The sequence below is a fragment of the Urocitellus parryii genome, chromosome 1 (assembly GCF_045843805.1).
Source record: "Urocitellus parryii isolate mUroPar1 chromosome 1, mUroPar1.hap1, whole genome shotgun sequence".
In the NCBI taxonomy this organism is placed as follows: domain Eukaryota; kingdom Metazoa; phylum Chordata; class Mammalia; order Rodentia; family Sciuridae; genus Urocitellus; species Urocitellus parryii.
Genome location: NC_135531.1, coordinates 107,364,171 through 107,381,818, shown reverse-complemented (window position 1 = coordinate 107,381,818; position 17,648 = coordinate 107,364,171). Strand labels below are relative to the sequence as shown.

The 17,648-nt window shown below is 39.7% G+C and overlaps 1 protein-coding gene across 2 annotated transcripts in view; it reads left to right on the top strand.

The window, feature by feature from the left end:
• The first annotated feature begins 3,428 nt into the window (after positions 1-3,428).
• The window catches only part of Slc12a2 (solute carrier family 12 member 2), a 91,552-nt gene continuing 77,332 nt past the window's right edge, over positions 3,429-17,648 (top strand). For both annotated transcript variants that reach the window (XM_077801159.1, XM_077801157.1), the window contains exon 1: positions 3,429-4,264. In XM_077801159.1, coding sequence (XP_077657285.1) covers positions 3,518-4,264 — 747 coding nt within the window. In that variant the 5' untranslated portion in view covers positions 3,429-3,517. The remainder of the gene's footprint in view (positions 4,265-17,648) is intronic.

Sequence of the window (17,648 nt, the reverse complement as noted above, 5' to 3'; positions counted from 1 at the left end):
AACTATTCCTTTTTTGGTATGAACCGAGGGGCACTCTACTGCTGAGCTACTCAAAAGATTTGTCTTAGCACTATTTCTTTTGTGAGTTAAATATTTAAAGTTTTGAATATTCATTTAATGTTATGAACAGTAGGCCTTACCACGTGTCAGGCACTAAATTTTGAGGATAATAATCATGTAATCCTATAACTTTACAAGGCCCCTACTGTTATTGTCCTCCATTTTACAGATATGAGAACTGAGGCACAGAAATCACACTAGACCACAGTCATGTAACTAGTAAATAGTGAAGCTGAGATTTAAATCTAAATAATCTGGTGGTTGAGTTTAAGTTTGTAACCAACAGCTACTATGTAAAAGTATTTACTTTATATATTAATATTTGATAAATTGTGAACTCTAAAGTTTCTAAATGTTCACAGCCTGTAGTTAGAAGTACAAAAATAAATCAGTACAGTAGGAAAACAACTTTCTAAATACAGAACTTAAGTTGAAAGAGATTTCCTTGACTAACTCTGTGACAAATGCATGTGTAGGTGGAAATGGAAATGAGGAAAGAAACTATGTTTATTTTAAATGCATTTTCATGAACTTATAATTTGGGTAAGCAATACATGACAAATTTGAATTAAAAACAAACTCAGGCTGTCTTTTTTAAAAGACATAATTTACAAATGTTGAGTTTACATATTGTGTAGAGAAAAAAGCATAGTAAGGTTTTGATTAATGACTGATATCATGACTGACTTAAAATCTGTGATTTTTAATTAAAGAATGTAACTGGGACAGGTAAGACAAGTTTCTCTAAAGTAACTTTTTTCACGATAAGGATGATCACTTAATTTCTAAAGGGAAATACAATTGATTTAATTTGTGCTGAAAGCCAGTTAGTAAAAATGGAAATGGTTACTAGCTAAGCACTGTGGCAGGAGCCTTAATCTCAAACCAGGAAACTAGCCTGAAGCCAATCATAGTGGCATCCCAATGCTGGACCTTCCAACCTCAAGAATTGTGAGAAAACAAATTTCTATTGTTTAAGCCACCCAGTCTCTGGTCTTTTGTCAGGGAAGCCTGAGTTGACAAACACATTGTTGCACTCAGAGAAAAGCCAAAGTATATCCAATAGCCAATGAGGTCCTACACATCTCATGTCCCACATTCTCAAACTCTGACATAACCGCCTTTGATTCTTCCCATTTTTTAAAGCAGTTCCAGTCAAGCTGGCCTACATGCAATTTCATGAACATTTCAGACATGCTCCCACATTTGGGACTTTACCTCTGCTTGGAACAATCTTTCCCAAACATTATCATTCACATCCTTAACTCAAATGAATCCTTCTCAATGAAGCCATTCTATGTAAAATTTTACCATTGTCTATCTCACAAATATCCCATTTCCTTTGCACTCATTCCTCTGATATAGGTTAGTTTATCTATTAGTTCTCCCTCACTGGAATGAGCTCCATGAGAAGGGACTGCTTGTCTTGCTTAACTCCAAATCCCTCAAACACAGAGCAGCTCTTAGTAGGTGCTCAACTTTTGTTCAATTTAATTAATGCTGAATTCCAACAGCCACAAATCAGCTTTGGAGCTGAATGCTACTATACAGACCAACTACTAGGGCAACAAGTACCCTAGTACAAAACTGCACAGCTAAATTGCCCCCCTGATCTTTGGCCTCTTCTGGGTTCCTGCTAAAGTTCAAGATGGGCTTTAGAAACACTGGCTCCACAATCTAAGAGCTTTTTTTTTTTTTCTATTTCCCTCTTTAAAATACAGATAATAAAATGATTTGATAAGTTATCAAGGTCAAATAAGATCATGGCATGACCATGTTTTGAAAATTACCTGGTTGCTTTTATTAGCAGTATTTTTCAGTTTTACAAACTCTGAAACTAAAAAAGGTTCAAGCTTCAAGGGCTCAACAAGATGGGTATTTATCCCCATAACTAAAATTTAAAAATATGGAAGTACAATAAAAACATAAATAAAAAGACAAGCGATCAGAGGAAAACAATTTTGCCACTTATTGTTTGTACTTGGGGCGTGGGTATAACTATTGGTTAAATATGGATTCCAATGTTAAGAGAAGTTGGAAAATAGTTACTATTAGTAACTATTAGTACTAATAGTTTCTCTATTTTTTAACGTAAGAAAAAAAAAAAAAGGATTCCAGAGCAGAAGTGTACCATAATGTTTGTTAAAACTTGAGTTGATTCTTTACAACCCAAACCATGTAGAAACGTGCTTTACAGGAATATTACTGTAGTCAAGGTACTGAGAGCTAAGCGCCTATCATCTAAATATCGCCTTTAAACAATACACAACTAAGCTCCTTTCTCACCTTCAGATACCAGTCTTTAAAATAAAAGTGTAGTCGTCGGAAATGTGGACACACCCGCTGCATCACGACTGGAACTGATTCTAGTTATGCAAATCTAACTGCCTGGCTGCCTGAGTGTTAGACTAAGGGGCCTCAAGGAGGGAAGCTGCCTCTCCTCAAATTCAGGCCACGAGAGCGGGGCGTGGCGGCCGGCCAGAACCCCGAGAAGGCATTGCAGAACACGCACCAGCCTGCGGGCCCCACAGGAGAGCCCCCAGCATCACCGCGGCGGCCGGCAGTGGCGACCGGGCCTCGGGTACCACGCGCCTGAGGGGAAGCGGCTCAGTCGCCCTGCAGCTTCTCGCGAGATCTCGCCAGCCTAGCCCAAGCACTGCGAGCTCAGAATTAAAAAAAAAAAAAAAAAAAAAAAAAAAAAGGAAAGAAGAAGAAAAAAAGAAAAAGCGAGAAGAACCCCTAAAGCCGTCGCTGTGGTGGCAGCTGCCTTGGTAGCATCCGTGACCGGCGTGCCAGCGCCCACACGCTGTCCGTGGGCCCCGGCGCGGGCAGTCGGCCCGCTGACGCGCCGCCTTGGGGCGGGGAGACCGGGAGGCGGCCTGGGGGCCCCCGCTCCTCTTCCTCGCAGAGCGCGGCGGGGGAGGGTGGAGAGGTGGGAGGAGGGCGACGGAAGAGGAGGTAGCGGCGCGGATATATTCCCGGCCACTGCGGTGAGGCGGCGTGTAGCCACGCCTGCTCCCTGGTCGCGCAGATGGCGCTGCCGGAGGCCTGACGCCTAGGGGCCGAAAGCCACCCTCGCGCGGGCGGCTCTCGCGTGGGGTCGTGCGGGAACCTGGGAGGGCCGCGGTACCAAAGGAGCGTCCGCCGCGCGCCACTGCGGGACCGCGGGTGGGCGGGCTGAGGGGCGGAGGAGCCGCGGGCCCCGCCTCCCGCGTGCTGCAGCCGGAGCCGCCGCTGCGGCCCCGCCGAGCCTTTAAACAGCGGACCGCCCCGCGCCCACAGCACTCGCGCCTGGCTCGGGTGCTGGCGGCTGACGTGCCCGCCCGGGCGAGTGGCAGGGAGAGCAGCTTCCTCTCCTTACCTTGCAGCCACAGCCACTGCCGGCCGGGATCGCGGAGACACGCAGCAGCCCGCAACGTTCACCAGATTCTTCAGGTCCGCCGAGGGTCGGGCGGCGATGGAGCCGGGGCCCACGGCGCCCTCCCCCGGCGCCCCAAGGCTGGCCGGGGTCGTGGAGACGCCGCTGGCCGCGGCCGAGGTGGACTTGCCCGGCACGGCAGTGCCCTCGGTGCCGGAGGATGCTGCGGCTGCCAGCCGGGGCGGCGGTAGAGTTCTCGGTGAGGGCGCTGCGGCGGCCGGGGACGGGCTGGGGAGACCCTTGGGGCCCACCCCGAGCCAGAGCCGCTTCCAGGTGGACCTGGTTTCTGAGAACGCTGGGCGGGCCGCGGCGGCGGCGGCGGCGGCGGCCGCAGCCGCAGCAGCCGCAGCGGCTGGAACAGGGGCAGAGGCAGGGAGCAAGGAGACCCCAGCGGACGGGAAAACCAGCGGTGAGAGCGGGTCCGCCAAGGCTAGCGAGGAAGCCAAGGGCCGCTTCCGTGTGAACTTCGTGGACCCGGCTGCCTCCTCGTCTGCGGACGACAGCCTGGATGCGGCGGGGGTCGGAGGCGATGGGCCCAACGTGAGCTTCCAGAACGGCGGGGATACAGTGCTGAGCGAGGGCAGCAGCCTGCACTCGGGCGGCGGCAGTGGTCATCACCAGCACTACTACTATGATACCCACACCAACACCTACTACCTGCGCACCTTTGGCCACAACACCATGGACGCGGTGCCCAGGATTGATCACTACCGGCACACAGCCGCGCAGCTGGGCGAGAAGCTGCTCAGGCCCAGCCTGGCAGAACTCCACGACGAGCTGGAAAAGGTGAGCTCTCCCCGCCTCCCATCCTCTGGTGCGTGCTGACCGCAGGATGTGGCCACCGACTCTCCCGGGTGAGGTGGCGGGAATGGACAGCCTGGCTCGCTGGCATCTCTGGATGGATTCAGCTGTCAGGGGTGGAATTGCAGTGGAATGTAACTTAATCTCTTAAAAGTTTGCAGCGGGTTAGGCTGGTTACGTGATACTGGAGAGGGCTGCGTTTAGTTTAACAACCTTCCCCGTCCAGTTACGTCGTGTACACTGTCTTTCTCACCCATGCTTGACAATTACCACCTCACTGAGTTTATAGTTGTGTTTGTGGGCCCTGCGAAGGGAGTGGTGCAGGAGGTTTAGGTGAGGACCTCTCTGGGGAGAGGGCGGAGAGCACCTACCATCTGTGTCTTTTTAGATTGTAGCGAATGGCTTATGTACACCCATTAGAGAGCCTATGAGCTGGTGGTGTTTGAAGGAAAATCTTAATAGGGTGTGTTTGTGGTCTATGAATTATTAAAGCTCAAAATTTTGCAATCTTGAAAGTTCAGAGGATTATAGGAATCTTGAATCTTGGGATATGACATTCCTAATAATGGCACAAATTAATTTTTTTTGAAAACCTTTTGGAAGAGTGCTCTATATCAGAAAACTTTGAAAAACAGGCAAGTCATTAAAGAAAAAGACGCGGGGGGTGGTGGTGTGATGGTGTGATGGCTGGGACAGGAGAATTGATTTTTCTCTGAAGAATGCTCAGAAAGACCATCTGGAGTGTTTGCACAAGTGATCATACTTTGGTAAAGAGAAAACTGTCCCCTTACACTTGTGAGTGACTTCAGTAATTATATTTTTAAGAGCCCATTAGACATGTTTCTTCAGGGTTCAAAACCATTATTTTGAAATAACATTGATGCTTTTGACACTCTGTTAATATTTAACATTTTTTATGGGTGGGGATTACTTTTTGTCTGCCCATGCAAGTCTATAACGACTACATTGATGGAATTTGATGTGGGCAGAGTTGGTACCACATAGATTGAAAATGATCATTGTGTGGAAAAGTTTAAATCTATTTAGTGTGTTAAGTGTGTGATTTCTTTTTGACATGATTATTTGATTGCATATATTCATTTCATACAAGACTGGACTGGTCCTAATGTAAAAGTAATATTCACAATTTGATGTAATTGCATAGGTCCCATCTCTGACAGCTTATTGATTATTTAAAAGCCTGACATCATTTAGGTTTAGATAATACTATTTCTGTTGTTTCATTGTGGTATTTTGTCATCAAAAGCAAAACACTTTTTAAGTGTTTAAACTAAAACACTTCTTTAAGTGTTTAAACTTCTGGAGTTTATTTTTTCAAATCTTTTTTCAGCACTTCAAATCTGTGTTAATAACAATAGTTATGGGGTTGGTAATATTCCTTTTCTTAGAGCATTTTTGCTATTGAAAATATAATACAAATATGTTTCAGATTTATTTAATCAAGTCCAAGTAGTTTAGCAGTCAAGCCAATCTGTATTTAACCCATAAATTCTAGGAAAACTTTAAATTGGAAGTTTTTTTTTTTTAATTTAAAACTCTGCCACTAACAAAGCACTTTAGGTTCTTCAAGACTTTAGTTTTATTTTGAAGTTCTATTTGCATTTTTGTTTTTGGCATTTTTGTTCATCTAAAAAAGAGAAGACTTGTGCTGTTAGCTGTATGATAGTTTAAAAATTTATCCAACCCCTTAGCCTTGGATTCCTCAACTAGGGAAAAAGTGCAATAAAAATAGAGGGCCATGCTCAGCACCTGAAAATAATGGCTAGTGCAGTTTTTGTTCCACTCATATTGGCCCTTCAAAAAGGGCAAAATTTAAACTCTGATATATCAATATTATATTATCTTAATTACTTCATTTTTAGATGAATATGTATATTTATATCGCACACATATACACACACACATAGATTTTTTTTTTTTTTTTTTTTTTTTTTTTTGAGACAGAGTAAGTTGGGACTGGCCTTGAACTTTGCAGTCTTCCTGATTAGCCTTCCAAGTCATTGGGATGAATATATTATATAAAATGTTAAAATTAGGGTTTGCTTTATGCAACAGGTAGTATGATCAATTCTTTAGTTTTCTTTCTTTTCTTTTTTGGTACCAGCTCTTTTTGTTTTTTTGTTTTGAGACAGGATCTTGCCAAGTTGCTTAGGGCTTCATTAAATTGCTGAGACTGGCTTTAAACTTGCCATCCTCCTACCTCAGCCTCCAGATCCCCTGGAATTAACAGCATAAACCATCCTGGGCTAACTTTTAGTTTTTTTTTTTTAAACCTTCTTTTGCATATGCTAGGCAAGCATTCTACCACTGAGCTACATCCTCAATCCCCAATGAAGATTCTTTCTGGACTCTGGAAGAAGTTGGTAGGGTTAACTTAAACACATATTGAAGATAAATTGCTTAGAATTTTAGCAGATGGGTTAAAGAAATGTGATATTAGGTAGTACAAATATGCCTATACACCACTGTTGAAGGGGGGCAGGCAAGGGAGCGGTGATAAATTGGGTTGGCTAGATCTCTAAAAGTTGTTTCTACTCTGTCTAGATTGACTTCTATCTCTGTAAAACCATCTATAATGTTTCCATTCCTTAGTGAACTATAATATTTAGAATTTCTGTAACATTTAATTCTAGCTTTTGATTGATTGTTAATACTCTACTTTGGTCACTAAGTGCTTTAGTATCTATCATGTCTAACTCTGTGCTAGGAACTATGAAAGAAGTCAAAGGTAAATGCTCCAAAAACTTGTTAGGAAAAAGAATTATATTGTCTTTCACTTGAATTTCTTTCATTACTCAACACTGACCTTTTAAAAAAAGTATTTTGCCCAAATGTTCAACTGTAGAGGAACAAATATCCTTGGTGTAGCTTGCTGTGTTAAGCAGCCATTCTAGAAACAAGACTCATGAGGTCTCTCTTTTATCAAATATTATTTTGGGAAAGGGATGTGTTAGATGTTGGCTACATGACTGTGATACCATGGGATGAAGGATGATGCAGTGATTAGCAAAATAGATACTGCTTCTGCCTAGACAGACATTAACCAAATAGTTGAACAAATTACATAGTTATAAATGAAATACTATGTTATAAATGAAATACCACTGAGCTACATGAAATAAAAGTAAACTTTGCTAGTGAAGATGTAATAGGAGCTAATTTTAATTGGGTTTTGGGAAGGTGTAAGTGTGACATTGATGCTTGAACCTGAATGAACCTGATGACAAAAAAAGAGCAAATAAAAAGATAGATGTAAAATTGTGATATGTTCAAAGGCCTAATGAGAGGCTGGTATATCTAATTATAAATGTAATGGGAAGCTATGAAGGATTATGTATGAGGGAGCAACAGGATCCATTTTGCTGGCTGCTGGGAGTAGAGTGGATTGGCAAGGGTAAAAAATGAAAGCAGGGAGACTCGAACTGTCACAGTGGTCTAATTGAAAAAATAATAAGGGTTGGTGACAGAACAGATTGGATATGGCTGGCTTGGATGCAGAACAGAGAGAAGATGATTCTCAGATTTTTTTGAACTTGAATAACTAAATAGGTAGTGGCATTGTTGCCTGAGGTGGGAGAGATGAGAGGAAGAATAGATTTGGGGAGATGGACAGAAAGAATTGTTTGAATAGCCTCTAAGACATCTTATTAAAGAGTCATTGGGAGGAGAAAGGCAAAAAAAATTATATACATACATATATACATCTGCCTCTCTCTTTTCTTTCCATATATATTCTTATTCATCAAATCCTTAGAGAGTGTATGTGTATACATGTGTACAGATATAAAGTCATGGACAAAAGTATTAGGGGGAATGGGTAGGTAAGAGAAGAGGGACTGGACATTTAGAACACCTAAAGGTATGTTAGAGATTGAGCTGCCAGACCAGTGACAGATAGCTGCCTAGAAATTGAACGTAGGGGCACTTAACCACTGAGCCACATCCTTGTCCCTTTTTTTAAAAAATTTTATTTTGAGACAACGTCTTACAAAGTTGCTAGGGTTTTGCTAAATTGCTGAGGCTAGCCTCGAACTTGCCATCCTCCTGCCTCACCTCCCTAGCTGCTGGGATTACAGGAATGCACTACCATACCCAGAGAGAAAAGAGTTTTTAAAAAGGCAGAAATTCTTCAAAACTGCAAAAAGTAAAACCAAAGTAATGATTTCTGCTGCTATAGGAAGAAATAAAAAGGGGGGAATACCAGTGAAGTATTTGATGGGCAGGGCAACTTTAACATGTATGATAGGAATCATGATTATCAAAGATGGAAAAATGGAGTGGTGAATATTTATACTAGCTCTTACTAGATTTAAAAGGCTCTACCAATGAACTATACCCCTACCCTAGAGCATTATTAAAGCTTTCTTTTCTTTAAGGGTTGCACTACTTTTGCATTTGTCCTTAGGCCTAGACTTGGGAATCTTTTGCCAGTGTTGTGTGAATTCATTGTATGTGGCCTATTTTTGCCTTTCTCCTTAATAAAGGAAAGGTAAAGAAGGTAGCTATATTATTTTTAATGCTTCTCTGCACTTGTTAGTTTTTCATTTAATTACTAAAAAATAGGTTTTTACACATTTTGCTTATGATAAAATGGTCTCGTGGACACTGAAGATATTGCTTAATAGCTATTCATTAAAAGAAGTAGAGCTGGACTTCACTCTTGAGTTTTTTGACTCTAATGCCAGAAGCCTGTGTCTTCAGATTCTTCTTTTCTTATCTTCTGCCTATTACCCAGACTTGTTCTAAGCCTAGCAGGGATGTTGAGTTGGAGATATGATCACCATCACCCCTCCACACTGACACCCCGAGAGTTCAATGATTGCATAATGAATAGAAACAAGGAATACCTGTGATGATGTAATTGATACTGCAACTAACTCCTTAACTAGGATCTGAGTTTATGCCTCATTTATTTCCAAAAAGATTTGTTCACTGAATGGATGAGGGTGGGCAATTCTTATCAGCACTTAATAAAAGACTTTGAGTAACAATTGTGATATCACCTCTAACACTAAGCTGCTTCTTTGGGTGGATGGTATTGATTCTGGAGAAAAAATTCCACACCTACTAATTACTTCAGGAATTGCTTGATTCCTTGAAGGTCACCCTGGAGGAATAAGGATATGTCACATGGGGAAGTATCTAGGAGTAATTTCCAGAATTTGGTAAAGCTGGAACCCTTATATGGGGAAAAGTCAGATTTGTCCTGTTTCACAATTTTGTTACGGGCTGCTAAATCCATGCCAGTGGCCACTGAAGTCTGGCTTACACAAACTGGATACATTCACTAAATACATACCAAATGACTACCTGGGTAGAAGGAAAAATAAATTTGGGGATATAAAATATGGCAAAATATATTTGTATCTGATCAAAATTGATGTCTTCTTGATATGTATTTGTGTTAATACTCTCAGTCCTATGAGACTGGAACTTAAAGCAACAAAATTGAATTTTTTGGTTCTTACACATTTAGTGTCTTTGCTTTCAGTGATTCTTAATTATGTTTCATATATGTGTTTGGGAAGTCCATAGTACTTATTAAGTTGGCTCCATGCTGAAGTGAGATAAATGTGAATTCTCTTATTCATCAAATCCTTACAGAGCATCAACAACAGCATCATTAAAAGTGGGGGAATATAGCAGTGAACAAAACAAAGTCATGGGGCTTTCATTCTAGTTGTAGGAGACAATAAACAAATAGATCAGATGTAGTACTGTGAAAAAATTAAATCAGGATAAAAAAAAAGATGGCTAGATAGAAATGACTGCAGTCGTGGTATTTCGGAGTAGTTGAGGAAAACCTCTCTGATATGGGGGCACATATTAGAAGGGAGTGAGGGATCATCCCATGTGTTTATAAATCAGCTTTTTCATCACTTTGACCAAAAGACCTGATAAGAACAATTTTAGAAGAGGAAAAGTCTATTTGGGGCTCACAGTTTCAGAAATCTCAGTTCATAGATGACCAACATCATTCTCTGAGCCTAAGGCAAAGGTAGAATGTTATGGCAGAAGGGTGTGGCAGATAGAGGTAGCTCAGGACACAACAATTGGGAAGTACAGTAGCACTCAGCTCAACACACTCAACAATATGAGCCCCAAAGGCATACCCTCAGTGACCCATCTCCAGCCACATCCTACTTGCCTACAGTTACCACCCAGTTAATCCATTTAAGTGGTTTAATGTACTGATTAGGTAAGACTTGATCATTTTACCTCTTACTGTTCTTGTATAGTCTCACACATGAGTTTTTGGGGGACAACTATCTAAACCACGACATCATGCAAATATCAGGAAGAACGTTCTACGCACAGGAACAGCAGACGCTAAGACCCTGAGATGGGAATATGTTTGTGATAAAGGAAATCAAGACTGAAGTGGTAAGACACTTGATAGAAGAGTATTGAGAACATTAGTACTGTAGATCTTTGTAATACATGGTAAAAACCTAGGGTTTTGTCCCTACAATGGTAGTACATAGTTGTGTTCTTTGTGCTGGTTTTCAAATTTGAGATACTTTAATGCAGACAGGTAATAGACAAATAGTAACTGTCAGATCTGGCTTCAACTCTTAGATAATTATATCCTGAATTGAATTAAGTTACTAATTATTAAATATCTGCCATGTTCAGAAGCTCTCTTTTGGCTAGGAACAACCTTGCATACCAGGTAATTTACAAATAGACAAACTCAGGTTAGTAGCAACTTAACTGAAGTCTCACAGCAAGTAAGTGGCAGGCACAGGATATTAGGGAAGGTGAGGTATTAAAGAAAACGTCTATTTTTTAAAGTGGCCTATTAAAATTTTTATAGAAGTCAGACTTACAAGCAATAATTGTTGAGTTTAACTCCTGGTGAATTCATTTGAAATTATTGGGTGTTGATATATGTCTTATGGAACTTAATGGTTCCAGGCATAAATATTTAAGCTTTACTATTTTAGAAATCAAGTTTTATGATAAGCTACTCTCTATTTCAGAGGAAGAATTTTTCTTTGGATATTAAAATGTGAATTTATTTTCTTTAGTCAATAGTTTTAATCTCAGAATTTTAGTTTAAAATAAAAACATCACAAAGATTGTATGCTTAAATGTACTTACTTAAAATGTGTTAGCCATTTGTCTTTATTTTTTTTTTTTTAAAAGAGAGTGAGAGAGGAGAGAGAGAATTTTTATTATTTATTTTTTAGTTCTCGGCGGACACAACATCTTTGTTGGTATGTGGTGCTGAGGATCGAACCCGGGCCGCACGCATGCCAGGTGAGCATGCTACCGCTTGAGCCACATCCCCAGCCCTGCCATTTGTCTTTATGACAAAACATTTGAGGAAACAACTTAAAAGAGGAAATAGTTATTTTGGCTCATGGTTTCAGAGGTTTTAATCCATGGTCCACTGACTCCATTGCTTTGCCTGTGAGTTGAGGTAGGACATCATGGCAGAGGGCATAGTATAGAAAAGCTAATTACCACATGGCAGCCAGGAAGTGGTGGGTGGGAAGTAGCCAGGGATAAGATATAGTCCCCAAAGGCATACCCCCCAAAGTGGTCCCACTCATTTTGTCTAGTGCTGAGGGCCATTGCCAAGTAGGAATGACGCATCTATTTCCTTGCCAGCGTACCCCATGTTAAATGGACTTGCCTTGGAAATTTGCTGTGACCTTGCATGTGTGTTTGAGAAAGGTGACCCTGCTCAATTACCAGGGTGGATCCAGGATTAGGGTGTATCCTGCAGGTTTTAGGAAGTATCCGGGTTTAAGGCGTTCCCGGTTTAAGACAATAGGGGTTTTAGGGAAGTTGGAGGTTGAAGATTATTGCTGCTGGGATTAGGGTGTTCCTGCTGCTTGTTCCCGTTGAGTTCTCGTGAGATTTAAATGGGATTTGGGAAAAGCCTCCTGGAGTAGGTGAAGTGTGCGGGCAGATTTAGATTTCCCCTGAACCTGTGTGGAGGCCGTTGTGAGTTTGAGAATAAAGAATTGCTGTTTGAATCTACAAGGTGTGTGGTGGCTCGTGATTCTGTGCCAAGCCCAGACATCAGCAGTCTAGGTCCTACCTCTTTCATTTTCCATCACTTCCCGGTAACACCGAATCTTGTCAGTGAATGACCCATTGATGAGGTTAGAGAAGTTAGAGCTCTCATGATCTAGTACCTTCCCCCAAATTCCACTTCTGAACAGTGCTGCATTGGGGACCAAGCCTTTAATAACACACGAGACTTTGGGGGATATTCTGAATCCAAACCATGACAAAATATTTATTATTTTATTATGGAGAGAAAATAATAGAGCAAGTTTGGAAGATAAAGAAAGTAATATCAAACCTTTAACATTTTTGCATTTTTATGTGTTTGTTTTTGTGAATTGAGGGCTAGAATTTAGGGCCTTGTGGATGCAAGCACTGTACCACTGAACTACATCCCCAGCTCCTTTGTGCATAATTTTAAACTGTAATTTTATATCCCATTTTTTACATCGAGCACTAAATGTGCACTTATTAGTAAATAGGGAATGAAAGTTTTGTATGTCACCTAAAGCAATCTTCTATTTAGGTGAATATTTATAAAATACTCTCAGGTACATGTACCATAATGCTGCCCCCGACCCGGGCGGGCAGCTGAACTTAAGATCGCTCATGAATTTCCATGGACACCAAATAAAACACACACACACACACACACACACACACACACGCACACACACACACACTTTACCTTTAAACAAGCTTCAGGATGGCTTTTTGCTTGGCCTCAGGCTCCCCAAATAGGAGAGCAAGAGAAAGTCACAAGAGGCTGGCGAGAAAGAGCAAGAAGTGGGTTTTTATTGGGGGGAGGGAGACCCTTGTTCTTAGAAAGTTCCATCCAAAAAAGACCACAAGGGGCAGGGTTACAAGGGACAGGCCAATGTAATTCAACCCAGGGGGCATTGCCTACATCTGAAGATTCAACTTCCTGAACCGCCCTCAACTTCCTGAACTGGGACAATGCCCAGATCACTATGAAATGTAGTGATGGTCAAGGCCTCTCTCTTCAGGATGGAAGGCACGAGTCATTCAAAGTGGCTCCCCACACCATAATTTGCCTTTTCCTCTGTATACTGTTTAGTCCATTTACATTTGTTTTGATTTACTTATAATTAAGTTGGCTATCTCATTTGTTTTTTGTTTCTCTAATCCTTTCCCTGTCATCTTTTATGCTGATATTTTAAAAAAAATTTTTTTAGTATTCCATTTAGTTCTATTGACTTTCTAGTGATCTCTTTGCATTTTTCTTTTTAGTGCTTGTTCTACTAAGTGTAGTGAATATCTTTAGCTAATAAGTAGAAAACTTTCCTCAGAATCCTTATTGTTGTATAAATGGTAAATCCAGTAATATGTTTTTTGTACTTTTTGTAAGCAGTTGTATAGCTTTTAAAAAGAGAGAAAAGAATACATGAATGTATACATGCATACATACACACATATTTCCATTGTTTTTCATTTCCTAGAGATTTATGTATCCATTTGATACTGCTTCCTTAAGTACTTCTTGTAATAGAGGTGAGCTGCCAACAAGTTCTCTTTAATTTTTATTTATCTGAACATGTTTTTATTTTACTTCAGTTTTTGTTAGTTTGTTTTTGTTTTTAACTGGGAATTGAACTATTAAACTTGGGGGCGTTTTAACTCTGAGCCACATCATCAGCCCTTTTTATCTTTTATTTTGAGACAAGGTCTTGGTAAGTTAATTAGGGCCTCAATAAGTTGCCTAGGCTGGCTTTGTATTTGTCCTACCTCAGCCTTCTGAGTCACTGGGATTACAAGTCTGCAACTGACTTTTACTTGAGTTTTGAAGGGTAGTTCTGCTGTATATAAACTTATTAGTTGACAGGGTTTTCTTTTTTAAAAAAATTTATTTTTTAGTTATAGGTCGACACAGTATTTTATTTTTATGTGGTGCTGAGGTTTGAACCCAGTGCCTTAATGTGTGCTAGGTGAGCGCTCTACCACTGAGCCACAACCTTCTTTTCAGCCCTTTAAGCATATTGTTCTGGTGTCTTCTAACCTCCCTCATTTCTGGTTAAGAAGTTAGACAACTGTACATGGTGTGTTCTTTTTCCTCTGTTTCAAGATTTTCTCATTGTCTTTGGCTGTTGTCTTGCGTTTTTCCATTTGCCCTGAGTGTCCATGCACATATAGTTGAGCTGTCAACCAGGGATTTAAAACTTGGCTATTCCCATTTAATAGTTCTGTGACATGTAGGAAAAGGATTTCCCATCCTGACTCTCAGTTCCCTTATTGAAAAGAGGAAAGATGATATACTTGGTGAGATATATTATCTATTTCTATCAGAAATGCATGAAATACCAAGTGCAAGTTATGTATTAGATTTATACTAAATGTAGTTTTTGTTATCACACAGTTTTTCCATGCATCTTGTTTTTCCATTACTGATGCTAGAAATGATGCTTCTATTTCTGATGTTGCTAGTAATGTATTTCTCTTTCCCCACTTTTGGTTCTTATTTTTTTTTAAATACCAACAATTTGAAATGTAAATCACACAGCTATATTATTAATTGGAACCAGAACATATAAATTTTCTGGTAATTTGAATGAAAATGTTTCAAACTTTTTCTTTATTGGCATTAGCAAGTTGTGTGAGGTTTCAAGCAAAGCACAATTTATGTTATTCTTACATGTCCTTTTGTAATTCATTCTTGAATGGTTAGTAAAGAACATGATGGGCTAGGTAGAGGACTGAATTCTTTGACTGCAGTCAGCAGTTCTGACTTGGTTCATTGTAAAGTCACATGGTCACACCATCCACTTTTATCTCTGGTACTTGAGTTTTGAGCTTTGCATTAATGCCACTGGATATTAATAGAGCATTGTTAACCAGAGCAGATTGGATTCCTGTAAAACAATACTTTGTTTTGAAAGAGTAGTCTGTATGGGGAGCATTACACTGAATACACCAATCACCGACAGCACGGATAGGAAATGTTGGTAGTTGGGGGATGATACAATTTGCTAGTACTTGATTTAAAAAAAAAAAAAAGTTGGTTCGAACAATTGTTAGAATAAAACCACCTTTGTCATACAAATTTGTCATACACATTTGCATATGTATGCATTAATATTTTAGTCAAAAAGTTTGCTTTTAGGATGTAAATAGATTTTTTTATGAACTTTGGCATTTTTTAATGTATGATTTTGGGTTTATTTAAATCAACCATAAGTTGCCAGCCAAAAATAGTAATACATTTTTGTATATTAACAGTACCCTGAAATAAAGCTTTCCACCCTTCTCACCATCAGTAACTGTGATTTAATTTACCTCAATAATGCTGGTCCCACTTCATAACCCACTTCAATCTAATGTATGAAATATGATATGTCAAGAGCTTTGTAATGTTGTGAACAACAAATAAAAAAAATAAAATTTAAAAAAAAATAATGCTGGTCCCAGAAGTCTGACCACTTGTTCTTAAACATTCTTAAAATTTAGCATTAATGTAGATGACTTTGTAAAGTGGATGACATTGCCACTAAGGTCAATCGGGAAGGAGTTTGTCATTTATTGAGTAAATTTTTTGTGCCAGAAAAATTGTAAAATATTTCTAGCTGTGTGATCACTGGTTTTTCAAAGCCATGCACGTTGTGCTATAATAACCTGTTGATGGCACGAGTGTTAAACCCTTTATCACTGCCATGCAGAGGTTGACATCATATTTATATGTGAAAAACAGTGCTTTTGTTTTATTCATACAGAGATAAATTTTAAAGTTGCCAATTTTGCATTATACTGTACAAGCTATGTAATAGTATGAACTTATTAATGATGTTTTGCAGTGTTTGTTTTTATAAATTTGTTTAACATCCAGTTTTAAACTCAAATGGTCAAGTGGCACTAATTCATCATTCATTCATTAGTTGTTTATAGTGATAGCCAAAGTTTATCAAGCTCTTACTCAGTTAATGGCAGGTAATATACTATGTATTTAATACGTATTCTTTCTTAATCTTTAATCTTTTCTATTGTGAAATATAAAAAAGAACATAAAGAATAAATATATAACTTTTCTAGTGGAAACATCCAGACCAAGAATTACACTTGCTGGTACCCTGAAATCCTCTGTGCACCCCTTTCTAATTGTCCCACAAAGTAGCCATTGCCGTGACTTAATGGTGATCACATCTTTGAGTCTTGGCCTTGATTTTTTTTTTTAAACACTTTTGAGTGTATTCCTGGAGGCTATTAGTTTAGTTTGTCTTCCTTTGAAACTTTGTATGAATGGAATATTTGTTTTTTGAGACAGCCTCTTGCTATTTTGCCCAGTTGTTATTGAACTCATGTGCTCAGGCAGTCCTCCTGCCTCAGCCTCCAGAATACCTTGGGCTACTGTGTCAGCATGTCAGGCAACTGTTATATTTTATTCACTCATAGCTTATGATATTCATTTATACTGTATTTGTACTTCAATTCATTTTTGTGGCCATTTATCTTTCATTGTATGAATATACTATATACTTTCTTTATTCTGCAGTTGTAGGTCTTTAGATTGTTCCTAGTTTGGGGTAATTATAAATAATGCTGATATGAATATATTTATGCAAGTATGCTGCTTTGTAGAAGTATTGGATATCTCTAGAATGAACCTGTGAGTAGAATTGCTAGGTTAAAGGGTATGCATCTTTTTAAGTTGAAAAAAATGTCCATCACCCCAATTTTTTATCAATTGATATTCATGCCAGCAATACTTAAGGTTTTTGTGTGTTCTATATAATCATCATATTTTCTCATTTTGTCTTTTCAAACAATATGGGGTAAGTAATATTTCCATTTCATGGTTTTAGAAACTGAGGGCCAGAGGAGTTATATCACTAGCTTAGTGAATAGCAGAGCTGGGATTTGTACCTAGATCTGACTTGGGAACTGCCACTTCTCATTTCACTCTACTGTTTCAGGCAATATTTAAGAAACAGAAGTGACAATAAAAACTGAATATCCATTTACCACATTTATTATACCTCTGTTGCATTTTCGAGGAGTGGGGTGGGTACTAGGGATTGGATCCAGGGGTCCACTGGTCATATCTCCTACCTTTTTTATTTTGAGACAGGGACTTGCTAAGTTGCTTTTTATTTTTAATTTTTATTATTACACAGGGTCTCACTAAGTGCTAAGTTGCTGAGGCTGGCCTTGAACTTAAGATCCTCTTGCCTCAGCCTCCCAAGTTGCTTAGATTACATGTGTGGGCCACTGCACCCAGCCATTTACTATGTTTTTGATAAAAGCGAAAGGAAAGGTGTGTGCTGCTTTAGACCTTCCACTTAATATATATTAGATGAGTGGAGGTGAGTATGTAGAT